This window comes from Gekko japonicus, unplaced genomic scaffold, assembly GCF_001447785.1.
Source record: "Gekko japonicus isolate JY-2015 unplaced genomic scaffold, Gekko_japonicus_V1.1 scaffold1932, whole genome shotgun sequence".
NCBI lineage: Eukaryota > Metazoa > Chordata > Lepidosauria > Squamata > Gekkonidae > Gekko > Gekko japonicus.
The window spans coordinates 142,201-167,036 of NW_015160274.1; the positions used below are offsets into that span (position 1 = coordinate 142,201).

The 24,836-nt window shown below is 41.4% G+C and overlaps 1 protein-coding gene across 2 annotated transcripts in view; it reads right to left on the minus strand.

Annotated features, from left to right (window-relative positions):
* Positions 1–1,911: 1,911 nt before the first annotated feature.
* The window catches only part of ZNF608 (zinc finger protein 608), a 157,926-nt gene continuing 135,001 nt past the window's right edge, over positions 1,912–24,836 (minus strand). Inside the window, exons 3-9 of one of the 2 annotated variants that reach the window (XM_015415241.1) lie at positions 15,799–15,886; positions 12,694–15,118; positions 9,267–9,684; positions 8,591–8,763; positions 6,178–6,331; positions 2,688–2,769; positions 1,912–1,977 (exon numbers count right to left, since the gene is read on the minus strand). In XM_015415241.1, coding sequence (XP_015270727.1) covers positions 1,971–1,977; positions 2,688–2,769; positions 6,178–6,331; positions 8,591–8,763; positions 9,267–9,684; positions 12,694–15,118; positions 15,799–15,886 — 3,347 coding nt within the window. In that variant the 3' untranslated portion in view covers positions 1,912–1,970. Of the gene's footprint in view, positions 1,978–2,683; positions 2,770–6,177; positions 6,332–8,590; positions 8,764–9,266; positions 9,685–12,693; positions 15,119–15,798; positions 15,887–24,836 lie in introns of those variants that run through there. The other variant, XM_015415246.1, reaches the window with a different exon arrangement.

Consider the following 24,836-nt stretch of genomic DNA (forward strand, 5'->3'; position numbering starts at 1 on the left):
CTCCCCCGTGGCTGTAAGCATCCCACCTCCTCTCCTACACCTGACAGGGAGCTGCCTGTAGGGGGGGAGGGGGGAGGAGTATTAGAAGCCACTGTGGAGGCAGGGCCGGCAGGATCACTAAGGTGTTGCTGCTGGCACGGGCTCCCTCATGGCTTTAATCACCCTGCAACCGCTGCTGCACCTGACAGACAACCACCTGTTAGGTGTAGGAGGTGGGGGGATTGTGTTGGAAGCCATAAGAGAGGCTGGGGCAGCAGCATTACTGCACCTCACAGGTGGTTGCTGGCCATTCCTGATTTCCTCAACTGTCATGAGCTGTCTGCAGTCTCCTGTAACTGTTGTTTTTTTTTAACCACAGAACACTGAGCTCTGCAGCTGACCAATCAGAGTGGGGGGTGCAGGGAGGTAGCAACCTGGCAGCCGCATAGGAATCAATTGGGGGGCACATTTTACCCCTTTTGACCCCTTTAGGGGTCGAATTTCTAAAAATCCCTTCTTAGTGAGCACCTACTTCAAGGTAGGAATGCTCTCCTCAAATCTGGTGTTTCTAGGTCCAGCGGTTTGGCCTGAGCTTTGATTTTGTGGTGAGGGGACTTTCTTTTATATATATATATATAGATGGGAGTGTGTTTTCTCCCACCAAATACTAATAGATTGTGGAGCATTTTTAGGGAATTTCTGGATCAGACCCATGGACCCATTAATTAAACTAATTATCATGTTTCCCTCAAGGAACTCTGGAACAATACATATGGCTGCTTTCTGAAAAGTCTAATAACTTCTAGTGGTTACTTCACAGAATTACAACTCTCAGGGTTCCTGAGAAGGGTGGGGATACATGACAATTGCCAGTTTAATACTGTGTGGGAGGCGGGAAAGGGAACAGCTGGGCTAATACTTTTGCTTTATTGTGTGGTGAATTGCTTTTTCAAATGGATGTCATGTGTACATTAGAACAGGTCTAGTACTTAGTGACTTCTAAAACAACCATGTGACACCAAAAAGTACAAAAACAGCATTTTTTTTTAATTCTGATTGCCAAATTATTTAAGGCAGGTATAAAAATGAAAGCATTCAATATACATTTTACATAAAATAAACTAGATTACAGCATAAAACAAGTAACCAGGCAATGGCATTAAAGTCTCTCTTCTAAAACGGGATAATTGTAAACATTAAAAAAAAGACTGCAGGACTATTCAAGTAATAGAACAATCACAGACGTCTTCTGGTATGCAGGCTATTGGGTTATTTGCCATTCAAGATTATAAAAAGGACATTTCATTATTCACAGATGCTCATTATTTCCCCATTTAAAACCTATACATTATGTACAACACAGTTTTTGTGGTACTGGCAACCCCATGCCTTCCAAATGTATATTCTTCACAATACACAATTACAATGAAACGGTTAATACAGTAACATTTTACACTGATGCATCTTAATAAGAGCCACCAAATAGACATCTAAATTGTACCAAAGTGTCATCGTCATCACAGTTAGCCTCTATTGAGGGTTGTGGGCAATATTAGAAGGGTATACAAGGTTCAGGCACACAGATACATAACATTAGTTATTTACAATTTAAAAAAGCAAAAGGAAAAGAAATGACCTTTTGTGGTTAACACTTTCTAAACAAGACAAGTACACTTTTTTCATTGTGGTTTACAACTTAGCAGCAGACCCTGTGTGCGAGCCTGATTACTAATACAAAAAAGTAAAGAATATATATATATATATTTATATTTATATATATATAAGCATATATATATATATATATATAAAACAGAAGTCTAAATACAGCAACATTTGTAACTCTGTGATAAAAATCTGCAATTTACAAAAATGAAATGACTTGTTTTTGCCTGCCATTAAGGCATTTCAAATTAACACCATGGAACTGATGTCTGTAATAAAGCGCTTTTTCATGTGATCCGGTCACATGAGAATGTACATTTCCAAAATCATCATTCTCTGAAAAATAAAAGGGGGGGGGGAGAGATTTTAGAACAATGTCCCTTTCAATGTTTTATATCATTAATCAGCCAAAATAAAATGAAATCAAAAGTTATGCTGCAGCAATGCTACAAGAACTTTATTATTGTAAACTGCAACAAGCTAGTTTGTATTTAATTATATAAAAGGTTTCCATTTCCTTCAAAAGGGTGGAGAGTAATCCTATTTAAAAGCAGATAAATTATTTACTAAGAAATACATATCACAGATTATGTGAATTCAAGTACTCCCCCAATTTTCCACTAATACTTTGTTTCTTACAAGTGAATAACAATATAAGAAAGAGATTACAAAAGGGCATATATGTATCTATAAGGCAAAATAAATTGACTTCAAAAATAGCAGATCCTGCCCCCACCAACCCCCCCACCCCCAGTCCATGGAGTTCTAAATGACCTGCTTTGACATGATGGGTAAGATATGTACAAATATTTCAGGAGACAATAGCCTGCTTCAGTGATTAATTATCTGTGCTATGGTAACAGCTCCACAGGAAAAAAGCACACTTTATCCTGGAGAGAATAATGTCGCTATTAACTGAACAAAGCAGCTGCCCTATAAAGACTGAAGTCTATGCAGCTCTCTACTCTTGAAACCTGCAATTTGCTTCTTCTCCTCCCTATTAAGATGTCTGCATGAGTGTAATTCAAGGTTTACAGGATATTTACCTTCTTTGTGCAGGAAACATACCAGATGCAGATGCCTGAGCAGCCACCTGCTGAGTGGCAACAAGGGCAGCAGAGGTCAGCCCTGGAGGAAAGGTGAAATAGTATATCTCAATGGATGCATTTTCTCAGTTTGCTGGCACTCCAGAACGTCGACAATAGCTGCGCCCTCAGTTTTAACAAGACATGAATCACAACAGCACCACTGCACTTTGTGTGAAAGGCATACATAATTATTGCAGGCAAGCAGAAGGAATAAAACTGGCCTGCCTGCTCTAACCAGCACGCCTTCTTAAGATTTCTCCTAATAGGCATTTTATACAGGGAAGAAGGCATTCCGCCTTATTGTATTCTTTTCCAAGTACCGCACTGCATGGTGCTAAATGGCTTGTATGAATTCCTGAATAGGAAGCTCTATAGAAATAATAGGCACCAGGAAACAACAAGAATCAAAAGTCACAGTGAGTTACAGCAACGATGTGGTAGCTACTCGGAACATAATACTTTCATAATAGCTATCATTTTAACATTTTTCCTTTTGAATGCACATAATGTATCCCATAAGGCATATGGAGCCACTGAATTGCATTTGAAACAGTCAAGATTTCTACACAATAAAGGAACTGTTAAGGTTCTGAATGAACATAATGAGTTAATACCATTTAAGCCAAACTGTACAGCATCTCTTTGCTACAGGTGAGAAAAATCTGTTTTTCAGATTGCTAGAATACAGTAGAAAAAGGCTCTAACTGCATCTTACTGAGTAGCCATTTGCACTTCCAATAATATGCAGGGTGTGGATGTGTGTATAAAAATATAGACCAGATTCTAGAGTTGTAAGAGTTTGAGGACTCATTGAATGGTGTTTTTTTAAAAACATATATCTTTGTTCCAAGAAAAAAAATCACTTCATATCATGCCTTTAGTACTGTTTGCACAAGGTAAGTTATGCAAAGTGCTTTTCTTAAAAAAAAAATCACCTCAGTTTTCTCACCAAATGTACTACAAATTCACATAGCATGTCATTCCCACCCATAATACAGTGCGAACAAGTCCAACAATCTAATATTATATCAAGCAAAACTGACAGTAACCTATTGTTTTTAAAAATAGTACTATGCTTGCTTACTTATGTTTATTAGCTTCTATGACCAAAGGTCTTAAGCTCAATTATAAAAAAATAGTACTATGCAAGCATTAGAGAATACAAGTGGGGACCCGCAAGAAACTTGTGGGAGTGGCTATCTCATTCCCCCCACCTCTGCTTCTTCCTCCCTACTCCTCTCACACTCATTCTCCTTCCTGCTACCCCTTTTCTCTCTCTCTTTCTCTCCCTCTCCCCCTCCCCTCCATACCTGTCACTTCCTTTCTGCCCCCACCCCATTACTCTTTCTACCCCTGCCATTCTCCCGGCCTCCTATCTACTTCCTCCCCCCCTCCAGGAATCACAACAGATTGCCCAAATACAGAGCTCAGTTCCTCTTAGGGTTGCCAGCTCCATGTTGGGAAAGCCCTGGAGATTTGGGGGTGGAACCTTGGGAGGATGAGGTTTGAGCTTGGAAGTAACCTCAGAAGGATATAATGTCATAAACTCCACCCTTCAAAGCAGCCATTTTCTCCAGGGGAACTGATCTGGAGGTAAGTTGTAATTCCAGAAGATCTCCAGCCCTCACCTGGAGGTTGGCAACATCAGTTCCTGTGGAGGAAATGACTGCTTTGGAGGGTTTATGGCATTAGATCTGACTGAAGTTCCCTCCCCACCTCATTCTCCACCATCCCCAGGGTCCACCCCTCCAATATACAGGAATTTCCCAACCTGGAGTTGGCATCCCTATCTCCTTACCACCCAACCAACCTTTATCTGCCCCTCTGTCTTAGCTTTCCATCTCCTTTCCCTCTGCAGTTTCTAATGAGGAAAACTATGGTCTTCCTCCCCAGTGGGGACAAAAGCAGTTGACATTATTCTCTCCTCCTTTTTATCCACACAACAATCCTATGAGGTAGGTTAGGCTGAAAGTATCTGACCGGTCCAAAATCACCCAAATCCACCAAGTGAGCTTCCAAAGCAAGATGGGGATCTGAACCTGGGTCTCACAAACCCTACTCTGAAGCTCTGACCATTATACTATACTGACTATCATAGCGTAGCTGCTGTTGAACAGTAGCAAGCTGCCAGGCCTAGTTGAATCATGCAAGTCAGGTGGTATCAAGTCACCCAGAGAGTGCGGCTAGGCCTAGGTTTGCCAGCCTCCAGGTGGGGCCTGGAGATTCCCCAGAATTACAACTGAACTCCATAGAACAGAGATCTGTCCCCCTGGAGAAAATGGGTGGACTCTGAGGTATTATATCGAGCTGAGGCCTCCCCAAACTCTGCATTTGTCAGACTTCACCACAGAATCTCCAGTATTTCCCAACCTGGAGTGGACAATCCTAGGCCCAGGCCTGGCTCCAAACCCCCTGCTATTTATCCATTCATACTGCAGGAGGAATCCTTCCCAATCCGAGCTTCAGTCCTGCTTTTGCTTCCTGCCCTGTCTATCTGTCTGTCTGTCTGTCTAGCTATCTCAGCTGATCTCTCACTGGCCTGGAGTAGATTCCTGCGGCGGCCATTTCAAATGGTATTTGTTGGGAGTGATTCAACCCTTTCCAAGGCTTTTTTTTTTTTTTTCGTTTATTTGCAGAACCACAGAGTCCCCTGAGTCTGTAGAAAAACCTGTTGGGGGGGAGTGTGCCCCATCTGCAGAAATAAGTACCCGCACACAGAGGGGACCGTTGAGAATTAGATATACAGATAATTGGCAAAAATGTTTTATTCTGGCACCTAGGTATGAATTAGTCCGAATATTATGTTCATAAATGTTGTTGACAGTGCAGCTGCCAGACTGTTGGCTGGTGTGACCCGGAATGCACGTGTCCATCCTGTACTGCGACAGATCCACTGGCTACCTATCTATTTCCAGATCAAGTTCAAGGTGCTGTTACTCCTTTATGGTCTGGTACGGTCATATCTGAGGGACCAGATCTCTCATTATAATCCCCTTTGTATGCTGCGCTCATCATCACACAACTTGTTGCTGGTGCTAGTCCCCCGAGAGGTCCACTTGGCTACCACCAGGACAAAGGCCTTTTCCACCTCGGGGCCCTCCTGGTGGAATGCCTTGCCAGACAAGGTTTGAGCCCTGCGGGACTTTCTGAGCTTCCACAGGGCTTGCAAGTCAGTCTTATTCAGGGAGGGCTTCATCTGATCTTGTTCTGTTGGCCCTCCTGAAACTCATCCACCCATTCACTTCTTTATATTTCACTCATTATTTATGAATGGCTAGTGTCTGATTTTGTTATCTTATATATTATGTATTTTTATATGCAAGTTGTTTTATTGATGTAATCCGAACTGAGCCTTTGGGAAAGGGCAGAATAGAAATCAAATAAATAATATTTTTTAAAGTTCAATCACTTCAGTAGTTCTACTGAAGTACAGTGCAAGCTGACTCACCTTGAAATGGGTCATATTGGCCTGGAATTAGTGGGTAGCCCATTCCAACATGAGTGTGGTGATGTGTATGAAGATGCCGCTGGCTAAAAGGGGAATGCCGATCACGCTCCCTTTCTGCTTCCCTCTCACGCTCAGCTGTAGATTTTTCCATAGGCTGGTAATTAAAAAAATATTAAAATAGTCAATGTAATCTCAGGATGCAGAAGATCACAGTCAAACACACATTAGACTGGGGTTGTTTGCAATCATCACTCCAGTTACTTTCTGTCTTGAAGAGGATACCATTTCTCACAAGGTATGGTGTTGCTCTTCGTAGCAAGACATTAGAGGATTTGTCAGTGTGACAGAAGAGCTTCACATCCTCTCCTTCCCCATCAACTCTTTGGACCTCAGTTACTTTACATTCTGCTTAGCAAGTCCAAGTTCAACCTCCGGCACTGTGATTCAAGTTGTTCTCAATGCCATTCTACTTAAAGCTGGGAACAAAACCAGCACTGAGTTGGCCTGAGAAGCAGAAAATCCATTTTAATGGAAGGTTAGGGTAAGTGGCTTTTGTTTTAGCAATTAAAATGTGTTCTGACATTCAAAACCACAGAACTATTTATATTCTGACAGGGAAACTGCAAAAACTTTGCAGAAGGTCTTATCCAATTCTCTTTCTGCTCAATATATGTCTGTGTGCATGCGACACTTTGTTTTTACAATGAAACAGAGTACCCAATTCATCTACAGAAATTAATATAGGAATTAAAATTTAAAACCTGTCTCCTTATCAGCTGAATGGCAGCTTATATCAGTGATGCAGTCCATCTTCTCTTTTCATTTTAAGTCTCAAAATAAGAATATTTTACTATAGTGTAGCAAGGTGTGGACTCCCTATACCTATAAATTCCCATCCAAATCTACAGAAAGCCTCATTCAACATATTAATCAAGTCAGGTGCATAACAGGAAGACAGCGAACTTGATTCTTCAATTACCTGTTCCCCTGTGTCAATGAAGGATTTCAGACAGCCTACCTATTCCATTTCAGGAACTGGTTACTAATGTTTTTTTCCTGTCATTTCAGACAGACCTATTTTAGTAACTGGTTCCTAATGGAATATATTTACCTGTTCATACAATGCCGGTTGTCTCCCATTTTGGAAGCGTGCCTGAGGCGTTGTTGATTAAAACTGTTTTCCTCAGTTCTTCAAACTCTTCTTTCCAGGCCCATAGCTACATTGCGGCATTTTGGGGGCCAGCCCCCTGACTTCCTTCCAAGGCCCCACAAGTTTCCCTGCATCCCAGGCCCCCCAACACTCTGGGCCTCCCGGAGTACTCTCCCCCCCTCCCCGCTGCCACTGCCTCTTCCCCAAGTGGGGCTTGTTTGAAGCGACTTCTCTGCCTGTCAGCAGCCCTGCTGGTTCCATCCTGGGCTAGTGGTTGGGGGGGAGGGAAGGGGCTGTGGGTCCTGAGCGCTGGACAGGAGAGACATAGGAGGACCTGACCCCAGCCAGCTAGGGGCATGTTGGGAAACTTCCCTTTGAAATTAGTAAATGAGTGGTGGGGGGAAGGGTCCAAGCTGGGGAAGCTTTAACTTTATTTTAATCAATTTGGTGCCCCCTAATTTAAATGCCACCCGAAAAAGGAAATCCTGGCTACGGGCCTGCTTTTTCCAGATCTGAATTGCTACAGTGGGGTGTGTAAAATGCCCCGTAGCACTTCCTCCAGTGACAGCTTTTTCGTGCCCTTTCCTCCCCCCCCCCCGGCTCGCAATCTCTCCTCTTTTAAAAAAATGTTCTATTGGGAGCGCTATGATGCTGAAACAGAACGTCAAATCAGTGTCATAGCGCTCCCAATAAAATGTAAAAAAAAAAAACCTCTCAGGGAGATCGTGCACGCAGAGAAAAATGGTGGGAAAAGAAAGAGGCACAGTTTGAAATGGCCACAGCACTTCAGAGACAGCTCCTTACCGGAAGGGAAATGCTATGTGAAACAGCCATCCTTGTACCGGTTTCCTCCATGACAGGCCAATAATGGAAACCATGCGTTTTAAAAATGTGAAATTGACCAATCCCTCATCAAGCTGGCCTAGGATCCTTGTACATTGTCTCAGAGTGGCTGCTGAGATTGAAGTATTTTTACTCTTCCCCTCCCTGTGATAATATTCCTTTGTGATACTGCACATACATTATCACAGACTAATAACTACAGCAAGCAGCAATAGTTAAGGTGGTGAAAAGGCAGCCATGGGGGGGGGCGGTTTCGGGGAAGCTTGGTGGGCCGAGGAGGAACAGGACCGTTTCTATTATGTATAAGTAGGAGGATGAAATCCCAGGACACTTCCTGCAGCTTGCCTCCAGTCTTCCTGTCCCCAATACTTATCTTTCTGAATGCATGCAATTCTGTACTAATAAGAAAAGATGTCTTACAGCAGGAGACTTGCTGCGGTACTGGTTGGCATGTTGTTGCAACAAATCCAGTGCTTTTGATTCAGTGGTTGATTTTACATTGATGCTAGGGCTGGTGTTGACTTTCTCCACCTCTTCTCTCCCTGACATCTTCCCATAAACAGGATAATGAAACCCTGGTGAGAGATAGGCCCCTGCAGATGAACAATAAACACCATATCAAGTTATTGTTTACATGGGAGGTGGAAAGTACAAGCACATCAAATTTAAGTCATGTGATTAGGAAAAGTTTTTTACATGTGATCTGCCAGCCCTCCCCGAGATAATTCAATCTAATGAATGTGGTTATAAAGAAGGTTAAGCTTACAGCCATTTCAAACATTTATAGGTCCTCTTAAGTGAAAGGAATAGTAACTATAATGGTTCTGACAGTAAGTGCTTAGAATATTTTTATAGGCAATAAACTATCTGTCAGTGTAATGGCCATAGCAGAATGTCACTGGTTGCGGAAACTATATCTGGGAATGCTGACAGTTCATAAAAAGAAACAGCTTGTGTTAAATCTACTTCATTCCTAGAACTCTGCAAAACAAATATCAACATGAAGCTTCTAATTTTTCTTTGCTGCTAACAGGCAGTGTCAAAATATATGGGCAACTGCACTATTTACACATGTCTAGCTGTACTCAGTACCCACCTGGATAGCTGTGCATGAGGACAGGAGACACAGCACGGTATGCAGGATGATTGGGATCATACATCTGTGGGTAAGGATAAGCATGCAAGTATTGTATATACGACTGATGCTGAGTCATTGGAGAGGAGACAGCCACTCTGGCACCCCGTGACTCCTTCCAATTTACAGGAGTCTTTCGATCATCATTTTTTATCTTGTTCTCCTCTAGTGACTGGGAATCAGAACGCTTGACCTCCTTGGGCTCCTCTTTAATGCTGTTTAATGAGACAGGAAGATTGGAGAAGGAGGCTTCCTTATTAGGTGTTTTTCTGGGGCTCTCTTCTTTTAACTTCTTTTCACGTTCCAGTTCCTCTGTTTTTTGTTGATCAAGATATTTTGGCTGATATACATAATGATGCCACGTTCTTGTATCTGGGTCCTGATATGTGAGGGAGGAAACAAACATACAAACCCTCAATTTGCTTCAAATTTACATGTTGTAAGAACAATCTGCATAGCAACACTGATCCAAGGAAAAATCTATCCTGTGGTCAAAATGCTGACAGCTAGTTTATTTCATTGAAACAGCAGACCTCATGCAATGTCACACTTTGTTTTAGACATTTTCCTAATTTGCATAAGCAGTTTCCAGTATATAATATACAAACAAACAAACAAAGAGAAGAGTATAAAAGAGCACTGAGACACAAACGTTTGGGCTATGGTAGAGATGTATAATTTCTACACATTTTGTTGCTAAAAATGGATGGAGAGGAAGGTGTCTTTTTTTGTCCTTGATACAGGGTGTAAAATGGAAATTTGGGCAGAAATTGAAATATATGGAATAACAGCACAAGCAAATCTCATAAAATAATCAACTTTACCAATGTAAGAAAGGAATAGAAATGTGGGTATTTAGTCAAGTACTATAAGTAATACTGATCTTCTCCAGTATATAACATGAAAAGTTGTGATCTTATGCATACTTATCTGGGAGCAAGCCCTACTGAACTCAACTGGGACCTGCTTCTGGCTAAACCAAGCACAGGATCAAGTTGCTAATGTCATAGTGAATTAAGACAAAAGGTAAGACATAGTAAACTAAGACAAAATTAAGACTTTGACCTCCTTCCTGGAAAATACTATCATAAATCAATTTTATTTAATCAAAATCAGTATCTTAGTTATCCACAATTTACAATTCTGAACTCTGAGCTACAAAGGGAAGAGTTGCATGAAAGTAAATAACCTTCTCAACTCTTTCACCATAGGTCTATTCCTTAATTATTTGTGAGCTCTCAAACATTTACCAGATTCTTTCATTTGACACTGAAGATGGAGAGATCTGAGGCTCATGAGAAGCAAGAGGAGTCAGATGCAGTGGGTATGCAATGGCTTTGTCAGTATGCTGAAAGACCAAGACACTTGGAGACTCCCAAACTTGGACCAAATTCCTCAATATGCTCTGCATTCAGCAACCTTTTCAACACCATCCTAAATATGTTGGTTATTTAGTTATCTAGTCAAATGCAGCAGCAGTCCCATCATAATTGGAATTGCTAGCAGCAACACAACTGCTGAACCATGGATCTCTGCTTTAAAATTTATATTAACACTAATCGTTCTGAAGTGAATTTCTAGAGCATCATGACATCACTTCCAGATAAAACCAGAAGTGATATCACAATGTCACATGATGCATTGATCCCTGCTTACCAGTGGCTCTGCTGATTTTCAGTATTTAGCTGGCAACCCTAAAACGATAGGCTGGATCCAGATTAGATTTTCCACTAATGCAACACACTTCCATCAGTGGAACAGAATGTTCCTCTCACTCCCTCTTACTGAAGCCCAATGATCTCCCTGCAATGCCGCTCCTGAGAAACAGAAGACAGACCCTCTGGAACAGCATGAGAGGGCAAATTGGGGAGCTGTACCAAAAAGAGGGAATTGATGGAAATTACCCCAGCTCTTCCATTCATGGAAAATGTAGTGTGGATCCAGCCTAGATTTCTGGGCTACATAGCAATAGTATCCAAAATACAGCACAAAACCATGTTGCGTGGAAATTACGCCAGCTCTTCCATTCATGGAAAATATAGTGTGGATCCAGCCCAATACCTAGATTTCTGGGCTACATAGCAATATATTATCCAAAATACAGCACAAAACCATGTTGCTAGGATTGTACCATGCAGAGAGCAAAAATACTTTCTTATAAAACAGAATGGGTGCGTTCAGACGGGGTTTTTACAACGGTTAGGGTGCCGGTTCCAACCGGTGTACTTACGGGCGTTCAGATGGCGAACATCTGCCTCCCGTCCCTAACCGCTGTAAATCCTTTTAAACCGTTGCACTTTGCCACTAGGTCCGAAGTGGTGGTAAACAGAGTGCAACGGTGGCTTCCGATGAACCCTTCCGTCTGATCGCTCTCCTCCGTTGCACAGCCACTTCCATCGGAAGCCTGAGGCTTCCGGCTTTCCCCGGCCATTTTTTTAAAAAAACTAAGCGATATGCGCTCAGGCGAAGCTTCGCCCTGAGCGTTTGTTTGGGTTTTTTTTTTTAAAAAGCCCTTACTTTACCGTCCCGGAGGAGTCCGGGACTACAGGGAGGCCAGGTTGGGCTTTAAACTTTAAAGGTAAGTGCTTACCCTTAAAGTTTAAATGTAATGGGGGGTTTTGAGCATGCGCAAAATCACCATTCTCTGAATGGCTGCCTGTGCGCATGCTCAAACTGCTTTAAAAAAAAACACGCCGACGCCCGCAGCGTGTGAGCGGGCGTCCAACGGAGGGATTCACAAAATGGAGGGTGAGTCTGATCGCGTTTCTGCCGGCATAAACTGCACCGATTCCAACCGGTGCAGTTTATGCTGGCAGAAACGCCCCGTCTGAACGCACCCAATGTGTGGTCACCGTATTTAAAAGGGATAACAATATAATTAAGAATAGCTATATGTTTCCCTACCTTTTCTACAATAAAGCAGACAGGTAGAACCCTTTGTTTTAAAGGTACAGGTTTGAAGTTGTGTGTCTGTAAAAAGTTATGCTAAAAGCAGTCCTAAATCCTTTATAACGGATACTTACATGGGTTAAGATCTATAAAGCCTTATATCAAAACCCAGTTTAACTTATGCCATCTCGGTATCTTATGTGCAATGATGCAAAAATGATCACTCACATACAAAAGTCTAAACAAGAAAGACAGGTAGTTAGAACAGTCTAAACCTTTATACAGGCCTCTGCCATGGATGCTGAGCTTGAGATTCTCTTACAACCTCAGGGGTCATCCTGAAGCCAACAGATGTACATAAATTGTACATAATTTGAAAAAGGCCAGAAATATACACTAAAAGCTGCATCGGTATCACTTTACTGGGTGTTACTTTACTACCTATTTATTACTTACAACCAATGAAGACTTGAAGCTATTTGAGTCCCAATGATCTCACCTGTTTAAACCTTGTAGTAGGATCTACTCCAGTCTGTTTCATAGAATCCATAACAGATTTCATTTCCACAGCCTCCTTTATAAGCTGGTGGTTTTCCATTTGCTTTGCTTTGAAGCTGTCAGACTGAAGCTGTTGCTGATGATTGGAAAGAATTTGTGATTTGCTTGGATCCTCAGTTTTATTAGGGACCGATGACCCTACTTTAGGGTTGTTTTTACTGGCTTCTGGAGTAGAAGGAGCTTTTGAGATAGTGGCAGATGGGATATTTTTCAGCTTGTCATCTTTTCCTAGGTCCTTCAGAGGGAGTTCATTTTTCCTTTCACAGTCTCTTCCAGTTTGTGCCATTTTCTGTTCAGCCAATCTCTGGTCCTCATAATATTTTTCATATTGCTGCCTGTAAGTAGGGTTAGAGGCCATTAAGGACTTTTGGTCCATGTAAAGCCCATAAGCATACTGGCCATAGTAAAGTGACTGCGCAAGTGCAGGATGTCGTTGAGTTATTACTGACTGGTGCTGGGGCTGTAAGTTAGTGGCACTGGCTTCACTTTTCTTGGACTCTGCAGGCTCTGCCTTGTCTTTCTTCTCGGCCTCTTCCTCTGCCTCCTTTTTGATCTTCATCCCCTGTGTATTATTGCTGTTCCCAGCTGCAGGGGTGCTGACCTGTCCAGAGTGCATGTAACTTGAAGAATAATAAGGATCGTAACCATGGTAATAGGGTGAATGAGACTCTTTTACTTGGGGTGGTTGTACTGGGGTTGAGGAATGCCCTTTTACAACACTTTCCTTATTAGAAATAATATCTGAAGGGGAGCTGGCCTTTGACCTCATGCCCTCTGACCTGCTGTCAGAACCACCATCGTCTGCAGCATCAGAGATATCAGAGTAAGCTGGGCTGTTTGTTTTAGCAGCTGCACCCTCCGCCCCATTCTGTGTCAATACATGTAGTGGCGCCACAGAAGACTGCCCATTCACCAAAGTGTTGCATTCTATTCGGGAGGCACTCCCTATTGAAGGGCTGGGTGCATTGTCTGTGAAAGTGTAAACCTTATCGGCTTCGGCTTTAATACTTGCCATCCTGCTCTCTTGAGACTCTGACAGTCCATTAGCTAGCACTTCATTCTTGCTGAGGTGTTCCTTTAAAAAATGTCCAGCAATCTCTTTCCCAGACCCCTTTGTGTCCTCTAACTTTCCCAGCTTCAAATCCATTTTAGGACTTCCACTCTCTTTGCTTTCTTTGTCCTTCAGCTTTCTCTTCTCCTTTTTCTTTTTGTCTTTGAGTAATGTGAGAGCTGGGTTTACAGTGCTCGGCTCTCCCATAATTGTGGGCTTTGGTTGAATAGGTTTTAATGGAGGACTCTTTGGTGTAGCCTGCACAACAGTCGTCGTTAGTGAGGGCAATCCTGGTATTGTCCCAGCAGTGGTGGTTGTAAAGGCTGCCGTGGGTATAGCTATTAACTGAGGCGGTGTTGGAGCTGGAGCTGGTGCAATGGGCCTGGCAGTTTTAAGCTTTGAAAGGTTTTTATCCACTTTGCAGTTGCTAGCCTTTTTGCCCTTGTCTTTTTCTGCCAGGTTTTTCTTGTCTATCAGTCCTTCAGCCTCTAATTTGGGCATTTCAGCTGCTAAACCACCATCTGTTACTGAGCAATTCTCCAAAGTCACTGTCATATTGGAAATTACAGGTAAGCTGTTCAATTCACTGTTCAAGCCTCTCTTTTTACCAGAATTCTTGCCATGGTTAGCCTGTTCTCTTCTCCCCTTGGGCGTTCCAGGGGTACTGAGAGAGCAAGGAGACGTAGGGGACTTCAGCTGATCAAAATGGGATAAGTTTGTGCCTGGCTCACTGCATTCAAGTGCCACATTGCTTAATGCTTCCTCACAATCTGAAATTTTGTCTTCACTATCAGGCTCAAATTCCAGTTTATTTTCTGGGTCTAAATGTGCATGAGCCTGGTGATATCTCAACCCATTAATGTGCTTATACTTTTTGTTGCAGTTAGGATGGGGGCAATCAATCAAAACAGGAGAAGAACAGCCTTGGTCCAAAAAAATAGTCTCTGGCTTCCCCTGGGGAGTGGTTGGAGTGCTTCTAGAATTGGTACGAACACGCTTTCCAGATTTATTGTCTTCGGAACTGGAGTTCAAGTCTAGCTCCATTGGTGGCTTGCTTTTCCTCTTATTGGTGGACAAGGGACTGACTTTGACATCTTCCAGGGAACAGTTTGGTGGTGTCCTGCGGCCACTTGAATTAAGGCTGCCCCGCCTCCCTTTTCCATTTGCACCACCTCTGTTCTTGTTCTGAAGTCCCCTAGACTCGGTAAAGCTAACATCATTTCCAGGTGCTGCTGCCGCCGCCGCAGACCTTGCTCGTTTTCCTCTGCCCCGACCCCCTCGCATTTCCAGATCACTTGTTGGTGATTCACAAAACCTGTTGAAACAAAGCCAGAAATCAGAATTAGACAGTTCAGGTAACTATCATGATAAACCATAATCTAAATACATATTATAATAACATGCAGGGCATAAAGAGACACCACTGACTTCTACCATATCTTACAAAGAAGAAAAAAGGGAAGGCATTATACATATTTTTTTGGGAAATTCTTTCATCTATACTGTGCTTTCTGGCCCAAAAAAATGGCCTGCAGCTGATTACAAACAAGAGAAAACAACAGTACAAAGCATAAAATGACCCTCAATAAAGCAAGTCACAAAATCCTTCTTTTAAAGAAAGGTCTTGATCAACTTCCTAAATACAGATAGGAAGGCAGCCAGCTGAACCTCTCTTAGTAAGCCTCTCCAAAGAAACAGAAAGAAACAGAGCCACAAAAGAAAGAGAGCCACGAAAGAGGACATTCTCTGTATGGATGGCTACCAGCGGTTACATCTCTGCAGCTGAGGCACCCATCACAGGTCTCTCAACGCATGAGAGGGAACACTTTAATACTAAATTCATTTTATCATCAGAGAAAAAGTTCTCCTCAGTCTAATGGAGAGTCTAGTAGTCTTGTGTATGGTTTTTAGTTACATGAATTTTTTAAATTAGCCACTGTCCATTTTTCATACCAGAATTTGAAGGGGAAAGCAAAGCAAAGCAAATCTGTTTACCTGGGAGGAGCCCAATCGTGCTTAGTGCAATCGAGCAATGTTCCAACATAAGTTTTATTTCGCCATGTAACATTTACAACTAGAACACCTGCAGAAGAGGAGAAACAAAAAAATTATCACAGCTAGAAATTAAAAAAACCTTTTATAAAGAAAAACAGCTAAACAAAGCTCCATTGGCTTTCAAGGGCTGTGGTTTACAAGTTTCTGCTTTTTTTTGGTTTCAGTGACCTCCGATTAAAAGCCGCAGAAAAGTATGCCTGTGTGTGTGTGTGCATGTACACAAGAGACATAGAGACAGAGTAATCAAGATACAGCTGTGAGATGGTTTTTGCTCTATCCTGCAGTAAAAAGGCAACATTTACCTCTTAATTTTGCTATTATTGTGCATAATTACTTTTGTTTGGCAGTCAGCTGGCATATATGGAGCACCAGTAACCAGTGCTTAAAGCAGCAGGCGATTTATGAAGAATCTGCTTTGTCTTCAATAATACTATAATATTGATAATAGCGATTTCATTTATTTCAAATTATACTGCAGCATACCATTAAATACAGATGACTTTTACATTTTATTTATGTTTCAATATTGGAATTCTTAAGAACCAGCAAATGAGAAGCATTTGGTAAAGATAATGCATTGTATTTTTTTAAACCATCTGCCATTTCTAAAGCTTTGTCTGGGTTTTTTTACACCCAAAATATCCTGAGATTTGTTCATCCTGAAAATCAGTATGCCAATCAACAGACTTCTGTAGTCCTTTCTTAAACAGAGACCTATCTGTTTTTTTCTTCAGCACTGCTCATGTGCAAAGACAATTTATAACAATTAGGCTTGTGGGCTAGAGAAACATAATGATATCTTTAATTTAATAGATATGGTACAAAACAGTAATTTCTTCCCTCAGAATGTTAAAATAGGCAACAAAAAAGACCCAAAGCAATAATACTGCTTAGAAGCAAGTAAGTTCTTTCTAAACACAAGGTCTGAATGAGTCACACCACACCTTTGCATCCTCTGATTCCAATTCTGGCTTTTTAAACAAGCAAAATAACACACAAATAAATAAATAATGGCATTGTGCTTCATGTTTCCAGCTTGTCGGTTTGCTTTACGTCACCACTGTGATTTCTAATTTTGCATTAAACCTTTCCCTAGACTGCTGCACCAAAGTAAAGAAAACATGTAACCTGCAACTTATTTCCTCAGGGTCCTTTTAGCAGCAGGAAAGTATGTTGAAATGCTATTAGCTGAAGTACTAGGGAAGAAGGGATTTCCTTTAAGCGTTTTCAACAACATATCTGGAAAATAAAATGGTTCCCTGCATGGTTTCAGCTTGTTATTATACAACGACAGTAGGTGCCCATACAGAGCATAAATATCAGTCTTCTTGTTTAATAAACCTCATATTAAAAAAAAAAGATAAAATTCTTACTCATCAATTAACATTATTCTAATGTGTTGTATTCTGCTTTTAGCAAATTGTAACAGCTGGGAAAACACATTTTATTCCCACTCTCCCTCTGTGTTTTTTTTTAAAAAAACAGCACCAGATAAACTATGAAAAAAGTGGTCTGTTTTCCTCATCATTTGCTCTCTAGGGCACCGTGTGTGGTGTCAGAGACCTTTCCAACTGCTTAAAATTCTTCAGCATGTCAGCTACATTTACAGCCCTGGAATATATTTGTATTGCCAGAAGGTTACCGCATTTTAAGCTTGAGAAGCAATAGGCTGAATTACTTTGTTCCAGAGCCTCTGATGTAGCACAAATGTATAATTAAAACTGCTTGAAAGGGAGACATGAAAGAAACAGCAAACCCTCCATTCTTGGAGTAATAAAATTAAAAACAGGAAAAGTCTGCACAGACACTTAACATTTGTCTGCAGTGAAAGGCTTTTGTTATTGCCTTCCCCTAAGGGCTTCATATTTCCAACAAACACAAGCTCTGGATTGGCCAATGCCTGCTGGGAATGCTCTTATCTGATTGGCTGGACTGAATACTGCAGCACAGGCCACAAAAAGCAAACTTCAAAGGAAAACAATGATACAACACCACAGTCCTGTGAAAGGAGCAGGGGACAAGGTAAGGGAAGAGAGCAAGCCAGAAATACTCCCAGCTGTGGTGGAGGCTTGCCTAATGCTTCCTGTCTCAGTAGACAAACCATTTGCTTTAATCAGGCTTGAGAATGTGATGAAACGTTACTGTCTGCTAAACTGCACTGCATTTATATTGCACCATGCCAATACAGCATTTAATTCAGTGCGGGGGTGGGGAGAGTGGAGGATACGGAGATCCCAGAACAGTGGCATAGAGAAAAAGAATTAAGTCATTGGCTATCTAGGTACTGAGTAGTGTCCAAATTAAAGTGAAACCCTCCAACGGTAAACTATTCAAACCTCCTGTGACTATTTTAAGAGCCTAGTAAAACCTGCATAATATTACAAACTGCAAATATAGCTATTTGAGTAAACATTTCTATATCTGTGAACAAAGGGCTTCCTTTCGTGGATATATAGCATCAGACTCACAAACATCCAGCCCTTCATGACGAAACAGGTTTTGGCAGAAGCGCTGCAGAGTCTCAGCCTTAGTTGGTACAATTTCATTGGAGAAACAGGGATCTGCACTTTGCCAGTGTGCCATGGCTTCTGCTCCAGAGTGCAGAATGAGGCCTGCTTTAGAGGTTACTTTAGCAGCATGCTTGAACTCAGCTCCATGGGGTTAGCTGCTTGGGTGGGACACTCCCCCCGATCCTGGCTGATTTTAAGCACACCAAGGAAATCTACCACAGAATTTCTCTGTGAATCTGCTACCCATACACACACGCAGTCCAGACTTGCTTCTAAATAGGAAATACCAGTCTCGGGACTAGTTCAAACACTAAGCAGTTGGGTATCCAATATGTGAGCAGCAAAGCTTTGATTCTCTCTGAAAATGTTCTTATGTTAAGCCTGCTCAACTAGTTGCGGGGGAGGGGATTATTTTTCAGATATTTATTATATGTTGCTATGACTAGCATGGCCCTGACCTGGATGGCCCAAACTAGCTCAGTCTCATCATTTCTCAGAAGCTAAGCAGGGTCAGCCATGGTTAGTATTTGGATGGGAGACCACCAAAAAGACATCCAGGGTCACTGCACAGAGGCAGGCAATGGCAAATCACCTCTAAACATCCCTTGACTTTAAAAGTCTATGGGGGTCACCATAAATTTCTGTGACTTGATGGCACTTCCCACCACCAACATGACTAGTTCCCTCTTAATAAACCATAGAGAGAAAGTGCTGTTTGAAACGCTCTTCAGAAAATTATAGAACAGCTTTCATATTTGAGCCAAAAATGCAATTAAATCAAGATTTTTGTATAACAGGGTTTAACTATATCTAATTCTGAATTTACCCCCAATGTGGATAGAAAACCCCAGAGAATGGAGTCAGGTTCAGATAGGGAGTATTCTTCTGTAGACATGGAGGACCCCACAAGTGTGCAGAAAAATGTGAAAAGTGTAAAAAACAAAACCAAACCAGGGACTTTCAATCCCCTCACCAAGAAAGGAATGTTACCTGTGCTTGTGGAACTCATTAAAGGAGTGCCCCATGGGCTGAAAGTGGGTGGAGGAGAAAGAAGCTGCTGCCACTTGATTTGGACTGGCTGGCAGGCAGGCAGGCAGAGGGGAAGGAAGTCACATGAACCAGGCAAATGGGCGAGGAGGAGGAGGAGGAGGAGGGAAATTAGAGCTGCTGCTGCCGCCACCTCCCCGCCCCCAGTGGGAGCCAGGCAGCCAGTGGCAGTAGCACTGCAGGCGATGTGCTGGCAGGCCCAGTCAGGGAAGTAGAGGAAGATAGGATTCCCAACCCTCATAAATCGTGTCGGTCCCCACTTGTACATATTTTAATCCTGTTACTCCTCCCCTTCTTTTTGTATTGTTAAGGGGTGGAGAACAATTATTGTTTTAATGCATCATTTGAATTACTAAAAATAATCAAATAATATTTTCCTATTCAGTTTATGTTTTAAAAGAGTAGATATATATATTAAACAGATTAATTCATTGCATTAAACAAAAGCTAAAATCAAATACATTCTTGAAACAAGGGATAAAAACTAAGGAGATGGATATTTTCCTTCTAGTTGGCTGGAAAAGGACTGATTCATTGCACTACATACATCTGCTTTCCTGCCTTCAGTCACAGGAATGTTCTCTCAGCGCAAGCAACCAAGAACATTTAATTCTGTAAAACTACTGTAGAAATGGGTCAAGCAAATAAACTGCTTCACTAGGAAGCATGCAACTGGAAAGAGAAGAGCGGCAGAGGGAAATGGATATAATGAAAACACCACCCTTGCTCCCTTCTGCTCTACATGCCACAGTGCTCAAGTCATTTCATTGTTAGCTTTACCTAAATATTACATAGTAGCAAAACAGCTTTCCACTCTCATGGCAATTCAGGTAATAGGGCTAGCCAGAAGATAAGAGTTCAAACTAAAATTCTTCAAAGGGGATACACTTCTGGGTAGCAAGTGTGTGTGAACAAGATCTTGGGATATGGGTGGACTGTAAGTTAAATATGAGGAGCCAGAGTGATACAACGACAAAAAAGCTAATGTGATCTTAGGACATATCAACAGAAGCATAATATCCAAGATGTCATAGTCCCGCTGTACATTACATTGGTCAGGCTGCACCTGGAGTATTGTGTGCAGTTCTGGAGGACTCACTTCAAAAATGATGTGGACAGAATGGAGCGGGTGCAGAGGAGAGTAACGAGGATGATCAGGGGCCTGGAGACCACGCCTTATGAGGAAAGGCAGAGGGGAATGTGTAGTCTGGAGAAGAGGAGGTTGAGGGGGGACATGATTGCTCTCTTTAAGTATTTGAAGGGCTGTCACTTAGAGGAGGGCAGGGAGCTGTTCCTGATGGCAGCAGAGGATAGGACTCACAACAATGGGTTTAAATTAATGGTGAGAAGGTACCAGCTGGATATTAGGAAAAACTTCTTTGCAGTAAGAGTTGTGCAACAGTGGGATCAGCTGCCTAGGGAGGTGGTGAGCTCCCCCTCACTGACAGTCTTTAAGCAGCGGCTGGACAAAAACTTGTCAGGGATGCTCTAGGTTGATCCTGCATTGGGCAGGGGGTTGGACTAGATGGCCTGTATGGCCCCTTCCAGCTCTGCGATTCTATGATTCTATTCTATGATTTTAACCTGGCCCACTACTCATTACTTTAGCAATTTTAAAAAAAAATGTTTTTTCATTTTGTTTCAAATGTAGTACCGTGGTAGTGGTGCAAAGGACAAATATTCTTAAAAACAATATAAATGTGATGATTGGTATGTAAAGAACCTAGTTGTGAGGGGAAATGCTATTTATTCTAGCTGCTGTCTAATTAAAAAGTAAAACATGGTGTGCTCCAACCTCTGAAGGTAAGACAGTAAAAAACTGGTGATGAATTGATAGACTGCACCAGACGAAAGGCCAACCCCCCCCTCCACAATAACACTGAACAAATCAGTCAGTACATCTGCCAGCTATGCAACTGTCATGCTTTGTGAACTAGCAGTCGTACAGCAGTCAGGATGCCCAATTCTTAGCATTTTTATGACTGGTGCGGAAAGTCTTAGAATAGAGCTTCAAGTCCTGTTAACTTCATTCAGACAAAAGTAACTCAAATCTGATTTCCCCATCATAGCTTGTTCATGATTGCGGTGTTAGTGCCTGTTAATTAGGCGTATATCTAACAAATAGTTTGAAAATGTTATATTTAGTTAACAGAATATGTAAATAGAGAAATATGGGTGTGATATTTTATTTTAAAGAGCCCCAGTGCTGAGCTATATACTTGAAGAATCACCCTAAACATGCTGTAATCAATTTATCTGGAACAGTACTGTTTACCCTAAATTCTATCTCAACAAATACAGTGGCAGAGCCAAGGAGATAGGGCAGCATTCATAAAAAGCAATGTAACAATACACTTGATGCCCTAGCATGCTACATCTACAATTGTAAACTTCTGAAAGTCACTACTGTGGTGTTAATCCAGGGAAAAAACCACATTATAAGAATTAAAGAAAGGTCTGAAGGACAAAAATAATTTATGCGGGAATGGTTGTTCTACAGATTGTATGATTAGGCTGGCATTAATTTACTTTTGCTAATTGGAAATTCTAAAACTCATTATTCCTATTTTCATATAATTTCTACAAAGGCTCTATAATATCTTCAGTTACTATTTGATGTACCATAAACTTGCTTTTGGTATATTAAAAAAATCCCTAAAAGATTATGCTAGGCGATGTAGCTAATACACATACAGGGACAACCCATGAGGAATGTTCCTATTACTTGGCCACGGGTAGAATAACCAGCAGTTGCATTTTAAAGAATTCTTTTTTTTGAAGCTATTGTATCTGGCCATCAAGGATACAATCTTTTTATCTTTTCTTTTTTTTGGGGGGGAGGAGCGAATTTTTTTACAAAAGAACACAGAAAGAAAACTGAAAGCCATAACTGAACAGGGACAGTTTCCCCATGGGCTGTTGTGCTTTAATACTCAAAAGAACACATGGCCACTTCCATCACTGTCACATCCCTTGCAGCCTTTGTTCAGAAGCCTGATGAGTTGTATTGATTTGGGAAAATCATTGAGTTTCTTGGAAAACTAGACTCTAGCTTATTCACCACCATCTATTTCTTTCTCAGGAAGACAGCTGGTCAATATTCAGTGGCTAGCCTACTAAAATAAGCCCTTGCCGCTTTTTTTTAGATTTGCATCTTTAGTAGCTTTTTGCTTTCCAAGCTGTGATATATTATGCTAGGAAGTTCTGGCACAAAGTGCAACATTAAATACAAATGTCTGTGGACAAAATCACCATCTAATGCTGCAACTGACATTTAAAAAAACACAAACAGATGTATAAGAGCAAAGAACAATACAAATTTGTACTGGTGTTCCAAATGGTTGTATTATTCGTAATCGTGTTCCAAATGGTTTACTTCTGAATCATAAAAAAAAAAATACTTGGCATCTATTTGGAAAAGTCTAAATAAATACAAAATTACATAGTGTTCAAGGAGCACCAGATTCTGAAGATTTTAACTCCGTTAGCAACAGATTTCACTAGGCTAAGACTAAAGAAAAGCTAAACAAAATTCCAAAGAAAATAAAGATACTGATAGCATACAGTTGAAGGCAGAATGTAAGTAAAAACTGAGCAAATCTGAAGATAGTTATGCAATTCTAGTGTGTGCAACTAGGTATGTGTGTGTTTGCTTTTTCAGGGCTTTCCTCCTGAACTATGAACGTGTCACTGTCCAACCATTAAACACTTTTAAACTCAATTAATTTAAATGGAAGAACTGAGCATAAGCTTAATTTTTCCACTGAGAGCAAAAGGAATGTGTAGCTGCAAATAGTGATCCTTCAATTATTATTAGTAGAATCACATAACAGAGCTCTACATCTGCAAAAAAGTAAACTTCTAGAACTATTGTGCATTCCCTTCAGGTAGAAAGACTTGTCTTTTCTAGATGGATTCTCAGAGGCTGGGCAGGGTGGACGTGGTAAACACTTTTTCACTGAATTCCAAATATATAGTTTAGAGACCCTGACAGTATAGTGAGGCAGACTGAATGTCTGTACAGTCATCAAGAACAATAGTTAGGTTAAAAAACCTCCTTTCTTCTTCATGGTCTCTGTGCATATCCAGAGGTGGGTGCTGGCCATCTCACAGGTCTTCCAAACAAAGAAGCCACATGATCTCTAACATTTAGAACATAATGTTTTACAAAAATACATGCTGTGTCTCAAATAAATACTTGATAAAGCTCAGGAAGCAAAACACCATGAAGGAAAGTATTAAGTATTAATTCCCTATACAAAATGTCCCTTTGGGGCAAGAGGTAACTGGGAATGTAGTGTAAAAGCTAGAACAACCCAACCAGAAAGCCTCTGTAAGGAACATAATAACCCTTGTGAGAACTGTGGGATTGCACAGAGATGAAGAGAAAGAATTAGAAGTGCCAACTAGGGGTGTGCAAACCCCCCTCACACACAGTTTTTTTGGGTTTGGGTATATTGAACCCGAAAAATAATGGTCCTTCCCAATATTCTTTAGTCTCAATACCAGTACGGTATTCAGATCTGGCAAATATTTTGGATTGCCGAATTTTTCCAGTTCCATTATACCCTATGAGGACCATTATAGTCAATGGTCCCCATAGGCTATAATGAAGAATCGATCTGGGGGTATCTGGGGCTGGGGGGCTGTTTTTTGAGGTAGAGGCACCAAATCTGCAGCATAGATACTGGCGCCTCTCCTCAAAAGAACCCCCAATTTTCGAAAGGATTGGACCAGGGGGTCTAATTCTATGGGCCCCCAAAGAAGGTGGCATCCTTCCTCCATTATTTTCAATGGAGAGGGAAGGGCATTTAAAGGGATCACTGTCCCTTTAAATGCCTTCTCCAAGCTTTCACTCTGAAGGCAGTTAAAGGGACCAAAAACCCTTTAACTGCAGCTATCCGGCAGTTCAAAGGCATTTTTTCAGGATTTTTCAGGTTGGCCATTTTTGAATGGCCAAATAAGAAGCCCATTCACTAACTGGCTGAAAAAAAATCAGAAAAATACCAATCAACTATTTTTCGGGTAATTTTTTGGCTCGGTTTATGCTGAACACACACATCCCTAGTGCCAACTTTAGCTGGATCATGCTTCACATTTTTAAAAAAGGGAAATTTAAATAGAGTAGGGCAGGTATATGCAAAAACAGTGCCGCATGACGGAGTGAACTCCCGTCTCTGGCCCCAGGTCCTGCCAACCTAGCAGTTTGAAAGCAAGAAATTGCAAGTAGATAAATAGGTACCGCTTTGGTGGGAAGGTAACAGTGTTCTGTGCGCCTCAGTGTTTACTCATGCTGATCATGGAGAAGTCTTTGGACAGTGCTGGCTCTTTGGCTTGGAAACGGAGATGAGCACCACCCCCTAGAGTCGGATTTGACTAGCTTTCGAGTAAGGGAAACCTTTACCTTTTTATCTAAAATTT